The 11,497-nt window shown below is 52.1% G+C and overlaps 1 protein-coding gene across 4 annotated transcripts; it reads right to left on the reverse strand.

Annotated features, from left to right (window-relative positions):
• Positions 1-363: 363 nt before the first annotated feature.
• Positions 364-9,159, reverse strand: KEAP1 (kelch like ECH associated protein 1). Of its 4 annotated transcripts, XM_066273196.1 has the most exons (7): positions 8,675-8,979; positions 8,267-8,364; positions 5,932-6,617; positions 3,141-3,826; positions 1,697-1,902; positions 1,241-1,417; positions 364-1,085 (listed from the first exon to the last, which is right to left on the reverse strand). In XM_066273196.1, the coding sequence occupies exons 3-7, from the start codon at positions 6,568-6,570 to the stop codon at positions 919-921; spliced, it is 1,875 nt and encodes a 624-aa protein (XP_066129293.1). In that variant the 5' UTR covers positions 6,571-6,617; positions 8,267-8,364; positions 8,675-8,979; the 3' UTR covers positions 364-918. The 4 variants fall into 4 exon arrangements, with proteins under 4 accessions (XP_066129293.1, XP_066129311.1, XP_066129302.1 ...); XM_066273214.1 differs by lacking the exons at positions 8,267-8,364; positions 8,675-8,979 and adding an exon at positions 9,009-9,159; XM_066273205.1 differs by lacking the exon at positions 8,267-8,364 and having other exon boundaries at positions 8,675-8,980.
• Between the last annotated feature and the right edge of the window lie 2,338 nt (positions 9,160-11,497).

Consider the following 11,497-nt stretch of genomic DNA (forward strand, 5'->3'; position numbering starts at 1 on the left):
CAGATTGATTTTTCTATCTCTCTCTCTCTCTCTCCTTTACTTTCTCTCTAAAATCAATAAATAAACATTTGAAAATATATTTCTTTAAAAACTAATATAAATTGTGCCCACATATAAAATAAACCTCTTGTAGCCCAGGGAGATGTGTCAGAGTTAGGTCATTGTCTTCAAAGCAGCTCAAAGTGACAAAGCGAGCCCTGTGTGTCTTGCCAATTGGGAAAAAGATGCCCTACATATCAATAGGTAATGGGTAGAGATAGCAAACTGGTTTCAATTCTAAGACCTAAATCATAGACTTGAGTGCATTTCAGGAGAAGAGTCTTTTTTGTCCCCAGGTTTGAGATCTTGTGCTGAGAGTCCAGGTAGAAGACACTGGTTAGTTTGTTCTTTATTTTCATTGGAAAGTTACAGGGTTACTTATCAACAAAATGTCAGGGCAAAGATATCCAGGGGTTTCTATGTACAGGCCCATCCTGGGTCCACACCTCCAGAAGGGTCTCACCCCCAAGGCCTCAGTTGGCTCCTTCCCAGGCCTCTAGGAACCAATTACAAAGACACAGGGAACAAAAATCAGCCTGACCTCAGCACCTGCTTTCACCCCAAAGGGGGGTGGCGGCTACTGGTGTGGGCTCCAGGCCTAGTCTTGGGTAGTGGGTGTGGGGTTTTCTCCCCCAAGAGCCCACCCTTCTAGTAACCCCCCCCCCCCGGCCCGGGCACTCTCTTGGACAGTCCTGGAACTATCCTAACGGGCTCATGGGTTCCCACTCTGGTCTTCTTTTCTTTTGAGAAGTCATTTTAAAACTGAGGCATTCCAGCCTCAGGACAGCCATTTGCTCTGTTGCTTTTATTTTGTTCCTGTTTTTGTACAAAAATGACAATAATCTTGATGGGACCATTTTTTGCCCAAGGATAAGTGGCTCAACAGGTACAGTTCTGCTGATCAATCTGCTTCCGGCAGGGCTCCATGGTGACAGCAACGCCCACCCCACTCCGGCCGGATGTCATGGAGGTCACCTCGCTCCAGGTGTCCGTGTCTGGGTCGTAACACTCCACACTGTCTAGGAACATGTGGCCATCATAGCCTCCTGCAGGGAGAGCAGAGTGGATGGTCACTGCCTCGAAGAGCGGGGGAAAGACGAAGAAACCACAAGAAGCCTTCCTATTGTGATTTGAGCCTGCTCCCCAAAGATGAGACTAATTAATCAGCCTTTCCACCCAGGTCCCCAGCCCAGGGCCTCACCAAGAACGTAGATTCTCCCCTGGTGCACAGTAATCCCCAGGGCACTTCGCCGATGCTTCATGGACGCTACGAAAGTCCACGTTTCTGTCTCCACGTTGTAGCGCTCCACACTGTTCAGCTGGTCCTGACCATCGTAGCCCCCCGCAGCATAGATACAGTTGTGCAGGACACAGACTCCTAAACCACACCATGAAGTGGGGGTGACTCCGGGGCCTGGCCTTGGGGCCCCAGCCACCACCTCCTTGGGGGACCCTCCTTTTCTCCCTCTTACAAAGGACACTTAAGAAACTAAGCCAGGAAAGAGGAGCTTGAATTCTGTCAGAATCTAGCTTTCCTGTGTGTTCCACAGGATTACTCAAGGTGGAAACAAGAGGCCTCACCTAGGCCTGGTCAAGTTTCACTTCGGGTCCTGGCAGGGTATTCCTCCATAGTCCCCCTCCCCCAGCTCCCACCCACCTGCCCCACTTCGGATGGTGTTCATGGGTGTGATCATTCGCCACTCATCTCTCTCTGGATAGTAACACTCGGCTGAGTTAAGGCGGTTCGTCCCGTCAAAGCCCCCAACAGCATAGAGCAGCCGGTTGAGAACAGCCACTCCCACCCCGATCCTTCGAGTCAGCATTGGGGCCACCAAGTGCCACTCATCCCGCTCTGGCTCATACCTGCAAGGGCATAACAACAGTGACAAAGGCAATCAGAGCTGACCCTCAAGGAACACTTACTAAGGCCCAATATTCTGCTAGCTCTTTGCGTACTAGCTCTTTAATCCTCATAATTGTTCTCCAAGGTACAAGTTATCAGTAGCTCCTTTTCCAGATAAGGAAACAGAGGTTAGCAGCTGTCATGTGCTCAAGGTCACATACACACACATCTGTTGGCCCCTGGTGGCTTCATCATACCACTGCCAGACCCTGTGCTGAGTCTTATGTGTGTTATCTCACTAACGCCCCAGCCTGATGGGGCAAGAGGTCCTCATTATTGTCTACTCCTCTTCAAAAATGATAAGATGGAGACACAGAAGAGTGAAATGGTACATCAGGGACACCAAAGAAGCAGTGGAGCTAGGATCAAACCCAGCCCTCTTGGACACCAGATCCTCAATTTTAACAACTAGGCTACCTCATAGGATGGTTTTTCTCAGTGTTATCTCAGAAGTGGGCTTGGGCAATTCCAGTTCATGCCTGTGCCTGTGCTCCTAGAGTAAATAATAATGTCCCCTTTTCTCTCAAAAGAGCCCTATTAAGGGTGATGCATCATCCCATCATCCTATTCACAGACCACATGTTTGTTTAAAATTCTCATTCCCCAGCCTTGCTCCAAACCCACCCACTAATGCCAGATCTCCGCATCTTCAGCAGTGGGCCAGGGAATTTAACAGGTTCTCCAGGTGAGAACTATATCCTGAATCACAGTTCTGGAAGAAGAGAAGGCAAAGGACGAGGATACATAGAAGTCAAAAGCCCAAAATGCTTGGCCTCTAAACATAGGGTCATTATACACAGCTGGACAGGCTGTGTTTTGCACAAGGGCACCACATCTAAGGGGGGACTTTCCACATACCAGACATCTTACATCTGTTTGTTACAATTTTGGGGGAACATGACAGTGAGGGGTTATGTTTTAATAAGTTAGAATATTGCAATAGTTTCAAACTAAGGAACTTTTCCCAAATCTGCACAAAGGAGTTGTATTGGTTTTGTAATGGCCCTGTTAGCAGTTCACAGGCCCAGACACATCATCCAAAGTTACCACCATAAATCTCCTGAGTTTAGCTTTAACTCCCTGAAAGCAGGGTGCAGAGATAGGCACTCAACAATAGGGGACTCATGAACTGCCAATAGCTTGGGTCCTGTTGGCTATGGAATCCTCTGAGCCCACCCCTTCCGGCCCTGCCACTCACCTCTCCACACTGTTATGGTGAATGCAGCCATGGGAGCCACCAACAGCATAGATGTGCCCATCGATGACCCCAACCCCGATTCGGTTTCGTGGCATGCTCATGGGTGCACATGGTGACCACTGGTTGGTCATGGGGTTGTAGCAGTCCAGGGCACTGGAGTCGGTGTTGCCCTCTGGTGAGTTGTTCCGGCCGCCCACAGCATACAGCAGCCCGCCCACCACGCAGCCTGCCAGGCCACTACGAGGTACCTGCAGGTCTGCCAACCGGAGCCACGTGCCATCACTGGGATTGTAAGCCTCCAGGTAGCTGAGTGACTGGCGGAAGTAGCCACCAGCAGTGTAGATGAGCCGGCCCACTTTGGGTGCCCGGCAGGGCATCACCTGTGTGGGCTTGTGCAGGGTGAGCTCCTGGAAGATCTTGACCAGGTAGTCCTTACAGCGTGAGTCCGACTGCAAGATCTCGCACTTCTGCAACTGCATCTGCAGGAAGTGGGGCGTGAGCGAATGACAGCGCACAGCCCGCAGTAGCGCCTGTATGTAGAAGCGTCGTTGCTCACAGTCGTACTTGACCCAGTTGATACAGGCATGGAAGACCTCAGACTCGCAGCGCACATTCAGATCATCTCGGCTGATGAGGGTCACCAGCTGACAGTGGGACAGATTGAAAAACTCCTCTTGCTTGGCCACCTGCAGAGGGCATTAGTGTGACTCCTGTGTTTCCCCTTAATATTCATCTGGTAGTATGATCTTAGGCAAGTCACTCAACCTGCCTCTGACAATCTCAGTTTCTTCATCTGTAATATGGGAATTTGAATAGTATGAACCTCATTGGTCGTCAGCATTAAATAATTTAATACTATGTGCCAGGCAGGCATGGAGTACATAAGTACTCAGGTAAACAGGTAAAGACACAGTATACCATGTATCTTTTTGTATCACGTTTTGTTTGAGCTACAAGAATGTTAACTTTTTCTTTTTTCTTTTTTTTTTTTTTTAGCAAGAGGAGAGGAGATAGCGAGACTGAATCCTGCATGCAGCCCAACTGGGATTCACCAAGCAACCCCCGACAGGCCAATGCTCGAATCAACCGAGCTATCCTCAGTGCCCAGGGCGGACACTCAAGCCAATCGAGCCACTAGCTGTGAGAAGGGAAGAGAGAGAGAAGGGGTAGAGGGCGAGGAAGAGAAGCAAATGGTCATTTCTCATGTGTGCCCTGACTGGGGGTGGAAAAGGGGACATCCGCATGCCGGGCTGATGCTCTATCCACTGAGCCAATGAACCAGGGCCTTTTTTTTTTTTAATGAAATATTTTCTCAAAAGGGCAGGTTGACTAAAAAGGATTAAGGAATAGCGATAGAATATTCTAGGGAAAAAAGTGCAGGCTCTAAAGAAAGCAGCCTGAGTTGTAATTTTGGCTAACTACTTTCTAACTGGATGACTTTGGGCAAATATCTGAGATGTTCCATGCCTTCGTTTTCCTCCTCTGTAAAGGGATTATATTAGTAGCCATAATAGGGCTACTCCTAGGGCATACAGGGCTCTGGGCAACTTTTCCTAGTCAGGCAGTGGTCTATATAATTAGACCCCACATCAGCCAGTTACAACTGTTTTGGTGCCCCAAGCCCATGCAATCCCTTCAAACAAACATCATGCAGGCCAGTGGAAGAGCCCGGCTCACAGACCACCTTTCTAGAAGCCATCAGTCCTAGGACTGATACCAGAGTTCCTTGGGACAACTGGTCAACCCTACCAGTGTAGAGTGTAGAGTGAAGAAGAGAAATGGTGACCAGCCTAGTGAGTATCCCAGCTGGTCCCAGCCACTGAAGGAGGATGTTGAATACTTCCAGGAAGGCCCTCCAAAGCATACTTCCTTCTGGAATAGTTAGGAAGATTCAGTGATTTAAAGGATGGAAATCACTTAGAACAGAGGCTGGCCCAGAGCAAAGGCTCATCAAGCATTTATTTCTTCTGTTCACAACTTCCTCCACTTAAAAATAAAACCGGGTCCTGGCCGGTGGGCTCAGTGGTAGAGTGTTGACCTGGCGTGCAGGAGTTCCGGGTTCAATTCCTGGCCAGGGCACACAGGAGAAGCGCCCATCTGCTTCTCCACCCCTCACCCTCTCCTTCCTCTCTGTCTCTCTTTTCCCCTCCCGCAGCCAGGGCTCCATTGGAGCAAAGTTGGCCCGGGTGCTGAGGATGGCTCTATGGCCTCTGCCTCAGGTGCTAGAATGGCTCTGGTTGCAACAGAGCAACGCCTCAGATGGGCAGAGCGTCGCCCCATGGTGGGCATGCCGGGTGGATCCCGGTCGGGCACATGCGGGAGTCTGTCTGACTGCCTCCCTGTTTCCAACTTCAAAAAAAATACAAAAAACCCCCAAAAAACCCGAAACCAAGAATGTAAGGATGACACTGTGGATCAAAGAAAACATGTCTAAGGGTCACATTTGCAGTCAGCAGTATGCCATGGGTGTTCAATAAATATTTGCTGACTGACTGAAATGTCGGGCCCTGCTCTACACACCCCAGGGATGAGCTTCTATCATATTTGCTGCACCCTGTCTCCACCCTGTACGCCAGAGAAACCAGAGTCCAAGATATCCATGAACATCTCACTTGCCTCATCTGTTTCCCAGAGTTGCCCTAGATTTGTAAACTAGAAGCTCAGAGCTCCACTTTTTGCCAGTCCTTTGCCTTCACCCTCATATCACAAGGGAGATGGTGATAAGTACACGTTTCCCTCGTCATTCTAACACTGCCCCCAAGGCTTGCTCCAGGTCCGCTCCCTCACTTACCTCCCCAAAGTGCATGTAGATGTACTCGCGGGCACGCTGGTGCAGCTCGGCACAGCCGATCTGCTCAGCGAAGTTGGCAATGCCGATGGCATTGCTAGGGTCCAGCTGCTGCACAAGGAAGTCGCTGCAGGCACGGACGACGCTGTCGATCTGGTACATGACAGCACCATTCATGACATGGAGTACACACTTCTCACCCATAGAGATGGAGGCTGTGTAGGCGAACTCAATGAGACGCTCCATGACCTTGGGGTGAATGCCCTCGATGGACACCACCTCCATGCCCTGCTCCCGCAGCCCATTGGTGAACATGGCCTTGAAGACAGGGCTGGATGAGGCCAGAACCACCTTGTGGGCCATGAACTGTACGGCTGGCGCATCCTGGTACTTGACCTGCAGCGTGACATCACACAGCTGCTGGCTGAGCCGCAGCTCATTCATGATTCCAAAGGCCTGCTTGGTATGATCCTCCAGCGTGTAACTGAAGGTGCGGTTGCCATGCTGGGAGGGTGTCACCTCAGCCTTGCACTCGGTGGAGGCGTACATCACTGTATCCCCTGCACCCTCAGGGCGCTGTGATCTCAGGGGCAGGAATCGGGTTCGGGCCCCAGCCCCACTAGGCCTGGGTTCCAGCTGCATGGGGTTCCAGGTGACAAGGGACAACACCACCACTGACACTCAGGGGCCTGGAGGAGGGAGAGCACAGGGCTGGGGGCAGGGCCTAGGGCCGGGCCTCCTTTTTAAAGATAAAGTGACACCTAGACCAGTTTTCCTTGCCAAGCCCAGGTGAAGCCGATTCCATTTGTGCTTGCTAAATGTCCCACAGCCTTGCCAGCCCTTCAAGGGTCCCTATTAAAACATGACAGTAATGTCCCTCCCTTGCTCAGAATCCCCCCACAACTCCCTATAGCAAGAAGAGTAAAACCAAACTCATCAATGACCTGCAAAACCCTCCACAGTCAACATATGTTCACCTCTTCCCTTCGTTCATTCTGTTCCAGTGGTTTGATGGCCCTTCCTTCCTAGAGCATGTCCAGCTCACTCTTTCATTTACCTCACCAACATTTATTGAGCAGCTACTGTGTGCCAGGCACTGTACTAGGCACCAGGGACACAGCAGTGACCAAGACAGACATATACTGTGCTGGAGTTGACACGTGGGGAAGGAATGGTCATGGATAAAACAAACAAAAATTGAGTAGAAATTTGAGTCATGAAGAAAATGACAACAGCATTGTGACAGAGTGACTTGGGAACAAGTTACTTTAAATGAGGTAGTCCAGGCCTCTGTTGGAGCTGAGACAAGAAGAATGAACATATGAAATGGGGTGGGGATGAGAGTTAGTTTTCCCTGCAGAGGGGACAGCAAATGCAAAGGCTCAAAGGCAGAATGAGTGTGGAAATCTGGAGAATCAGGGAGGCGTGTAATGACAGATAATGACTACAGAAAGGAGGGTTTTCATGAAACCTGTGGAGTCTGGAAAGCTGGCGCATAAGTTGTGTTTTGAAAAGTCCTGCTGGGAAAGCAGGTGGGGGACCTGCAAGAGGCTCCCAGGGTTCTCCATCTTATCTTTCTGGAGCTCCTCAGAGTCACCTCTTAGGTTTATTTTCCATCATTGCACTTATCAGGAACTGAAATAAGCATCTTTGCTTGCTTGTTGAGGGGTGACCCAACCTTCTGACCCTCAGTCCCACGCTTCAGAAGGGCAGGGAGCACTGTATAGGTCAGGGTTATACCCATCCTCTCATGTGCCTCCCCCACGTCCAGCCTGGGACCTGGCACTGCGCAGGGGTTAGTAAAGCGTGTGGCTGGCTGGCTGCCCACTCCACAGTGCCTACCAGAGCACCCTTCTCTACCCAGCCCAGGCCGCTGCTCCCCCGCCAATGCTCCAGGCCTGTCTCTCAGTCCTTAGCCAGTCTGTCAGCGGTGCCCCCTGGGCTCTGGGCACATAAAAAGTGCTAGGTAGGGGACTGCGCATGCCCCGCCTAAGCTGCCATCAAGGCCTAGAGAAGGGAGGAAGTGATCCCACCGGGGCTTCTTGACTGCCAACCCCAAGACGCAGATCGAACCCCTCATCGCCCCGGGGTCCCCGGGCCTCCGCCTGAGTGGCGCTCCCCGGGCCTCTCATCCTAATTGCGTCGCTCCTGGGCCACCCCGCGAGTTGCACCGTCCAACAAAAGGATAGGACTCGAGCCGCGCTATCTTAGCCTTCCGCGGGTCGCGGAGACCCCAAGGAGACCGGGCCAGTGGGGCAGCGTCCCTGGCCCCCGGCAAGGCCGCAGGAGCGCTCCCGGCCCGGCGTGCCCGCAGCCCGGGCGCAGACCACTCACTCACCCCGCCATGGCCACGCTCGGGCTCCGCCTCCGTCGCCCAGGCCCGGGCGCCTCCATCGCTGCGCGCGGGGGGAGGCGCGAAGCGCGCGGTCACTATGACTAAGCAGAGCCCGGTGGCAGCTGTGTCAGAATAAAAGTCCCCGCAGCCCCCGGCCTCCGGTGGCTGGGTTGGCACAAGAGCCTCTCCCACCTCCCCCGTCCCGCTGCTGTTGCCAAGCTGAGAAACCCCAGAGTAGCGATCGTAGTGTTGGTCATCGCTACCGGGAGGGGTCAGGGACCGTAGCGCTAGGCGCACCTAGCCGCGTGGTCAGCGCCGAGGACATTAGAAGCCCGGTGCGAGGCCCGGAGCGCCCCTGCGAGCTCCGGCATCGTTGAACAGCCCTCCTGTCGCCGCCGCCGGCGCGCTCACCTTGGCCCCTGTGTAGCCTCGCTAGCTCTTGCCGCGGGGCGGGGCTGCCCGGGACAGGACGGAGGCTCCGGGCAAGGTGGTGAGGCCCGCGCGCGAGGGGCCGCGGCTGGGCCCGGGACGGCCCCTGCCTAACCTTCTCTGTCAGGGACCCTCGGGCGCCTCCGCTGTCGGGCACCTCGGCTCCGGATCGCGGCTGTCGGATGGGGGGCAGCCTGGGGACGCCCGGGAAGGAGGCGGGGAGAGGGCGCGGCGGAGAAGGAGCCGAGATTCCCCGCCCTTCCCGCAGGTGCCCGGGGCCCTTGGGCGAGGGGCAGGGCATCGGGCGAGGGCGCACCTCCAGGAGGGCTCGGCCCGTTACCCCTTTCCATTGTCCCTTCCATCTGTCCTATTGCGTGGTCTCAGTGCGGGACTGCTCTCCACCACTTGCTCTTCCCCCTTTAACGCAGGCCTCATGGTGCATCCGTCATAGTGTCCAACTAGAAATATGATATCTATCTACTGGGATAGAGGCACGTGGAACTCGCCTGCAGTATTTCAAACGCCAGCTCTGCCACCCTCTAGCTCTGTGCGGGTGGGCTTGTAGCTTAACCTCTCCGTGCTTCAGTTTCCTCCCTGTGAAGTGATAATAACGCTAGCATCTGCCTGCTACATTACCGGGAGCACTAAATACTAATGCTAGCGCCCAATAGATGTTAAATGATTGCTATTTTTCGTGGCAAGGGATACTGATTTGCCGTTTATGCTATTTGTGATATAAAATTAACGTTTAAATAAATGGATTTGTTATTTTTTATATAAAACTAAGACAATAATGGGAACGCTTGTCTGAACAGATGTTGGTTTAAGAAAGGATACCGCCAGCCTCCAGAATGAATTCGGAGGATTCAACGTTCTTGCTCGAGGTCTGGTATTAAACTCGCGCTGAAAATGGGGTGGGATCACCCCTCCCACCTCTTTTCCAGTTGTGTGAGTCTGCGGTTCTGGACTGCTCCAGAAGGGGGGCTCTATAGCGTACCCGGAAAATACAGGTAGTGGCCAAGGCTGTGGGGGAAAATTCACATCTCGTAGAGGTCAACTCTTACACTTCAAAATCAAACCTACAAGCCCTGTGACCCAGCGGTGCCACCTGTAGAGATTTATCCAAGGTACACTCACACACATGCAGGAGTGTGTATGTACACGACGTGTACATTGTCATAAAGGCAAAGGATTCATATGTCCCTCTGCAGAATCCCAGTGTAAAAAATAGTGGCGCGTCCATGCTGGGAAATACTATGCAGTCAGTGAAAAGGAGCAAAACATTTGCTGTATAAACATTTACACATATATATTATTTTTTTATTTTTTAAAGACAGTTTATTTATTTATTTATTTATTTTTCTGTATTTTTATGAAGCCCGAAACGGGGGGAGACAGTCAGACAGACTCCCGCATGCGCCCGACCGGGATCCACCCGGCACGCCCACCAGGGGGGCGACGCTCTGCCCACCAGGGGGCGATGCTCTGCCCCTCCGGGGCGTCGCTCTGTTGCGACCAGAGCCACTCTAGCGCCTGGGGCAGAGGCCAAGGAGCCATCCCCAGCGCCCAGGCCATCTTTGCTCCAGTAGAGCCTCGGCTGCGGGAAGGGAAGAGAGAGACAGAGAGGAAGGAGAGGGTGAGGGGTGGAGAAGTAGATGGGCGCTTCTCCTGTGTGCCCTGGTCGGGAATCGAACCCAGGACTTCTGCACGCCAGGCCGATGCTCTACCACTGAGCCAACCGGCCAGGGCTATTTATTTATTTTTAACAGAGACAAAGAGAAAGATAGATAGGGACAGACAGACAGGAACGGAGAGAGATGAGAAGCATCAATCATCAGTTTTTCGTGAGCACACCAGAGTTGTTCATTGATTGCTTTCTCATATGTGCCTTGACCGCGGGCCTTCAGCAGACTGAGGAACTCCTTGCTTGAGCCAGCGACCTTGGGTCCAAGCTGGTGAGCTTTTGCTCAAACCAGATGAGCTAGCTAGCGCTCAAGCTGGAGACCTCAGGGTCTCAAACCTGGGTCCTTCTGCATCCCAGTCCGACGATCTATCCACTGCGCCACTGCCTGGTCAGGCCACATATATATTATTTTTATTTATTTTTATTTTATTTTATTTTTTTGCGAGACATAGAGAGGGAGGGAGGGAGATGAGAAGTAACTCGTAGTTGTAGCACTTTATAGTTGTACATTGATTGCTTCTCATACATGACTTGATGAAGGGTGGGAGGGGGTGCTCCAGCTAGCCAGTGACCTCTTGCTCAAGCCAGCGACCTCTTGCTCAAGCCAGCAACCATGAGGCCATGTCGATGATCCCATGCTGAAGTCAATGACCTCGGAGGTTTAAAACCTGGAACCTGTGTCCCAGGTCAATGCTCTATCCACTGAGCCACCACTGGTCAGGTGGCCTCAATAAATTTAAATGTTCTCTCTCTTTTTTTTTGTTTTTTGGTTTTTTTTTGTTAAAGAACAAGTACTATAGCCCTGGCTAGATAGCTCGGGTGGTTAGAGCATTGTCAGGAAAAGCAGAGGTTAACATTCCATCCCTGGTCAGAGCCCATACAGGAACAGATAATGTTCCTGTCTCCCTCTTCCTCTATCTCTAAAATCAATAAAATAAACATTTTAAAAATTGCTATGGCCTGACCAGACAGTGATACAGTGGATAGAGCATTGAACTAGGATGCAGAAGACCCAGGTTCATAACCCCAAGTTCACTGGCTTGAGCGCAGGCTCACCAGCTTGAGTTGCGGGGTCACTGGCTTGAACCCAAAGTCGTTGGCTAGAGCAAGGATTCACTCTC

Source organism: Saccopteryx bilineata, chromosome 1, assembly GCF_036850765.1.
Source record: "Saccopteryx bilineata isolate mSacBil1 chromosome 1, mSacBil1_pri_phased_curated, whole genome shotgun sequence".
Taxonomy (NCBI): Eukaryota; Metazoa; Chordata; class Mammalia; order Chiroptera; family Emballonuridae; genus Saccopteryx; species Saccopteryx bilineata.

Coding starts and splice junctions, on each gene's coding strand:
- KEAP1 (XM_066273214.1), bottom strand. CDS start 6,570: ATGCAGCTGGAACCCAGGCCTAGTGGGGCTGGGGCCCGAACCCGATTC. Junction 1,418..1,696: donor CACCATCCGAAGTGGGGCAG/GTGGGTGGGAGC, acceptor GGTGTGGTTTAG/GAGTCTGTGTCCTGCACAAC. Junction 1,086..1,240: donor GGGGAGAATCTACGTTCTTG/GTGAGGCCCTGG, acceptor CTCTCCCTGCAG/GAGGCTATGATGGCCACATG.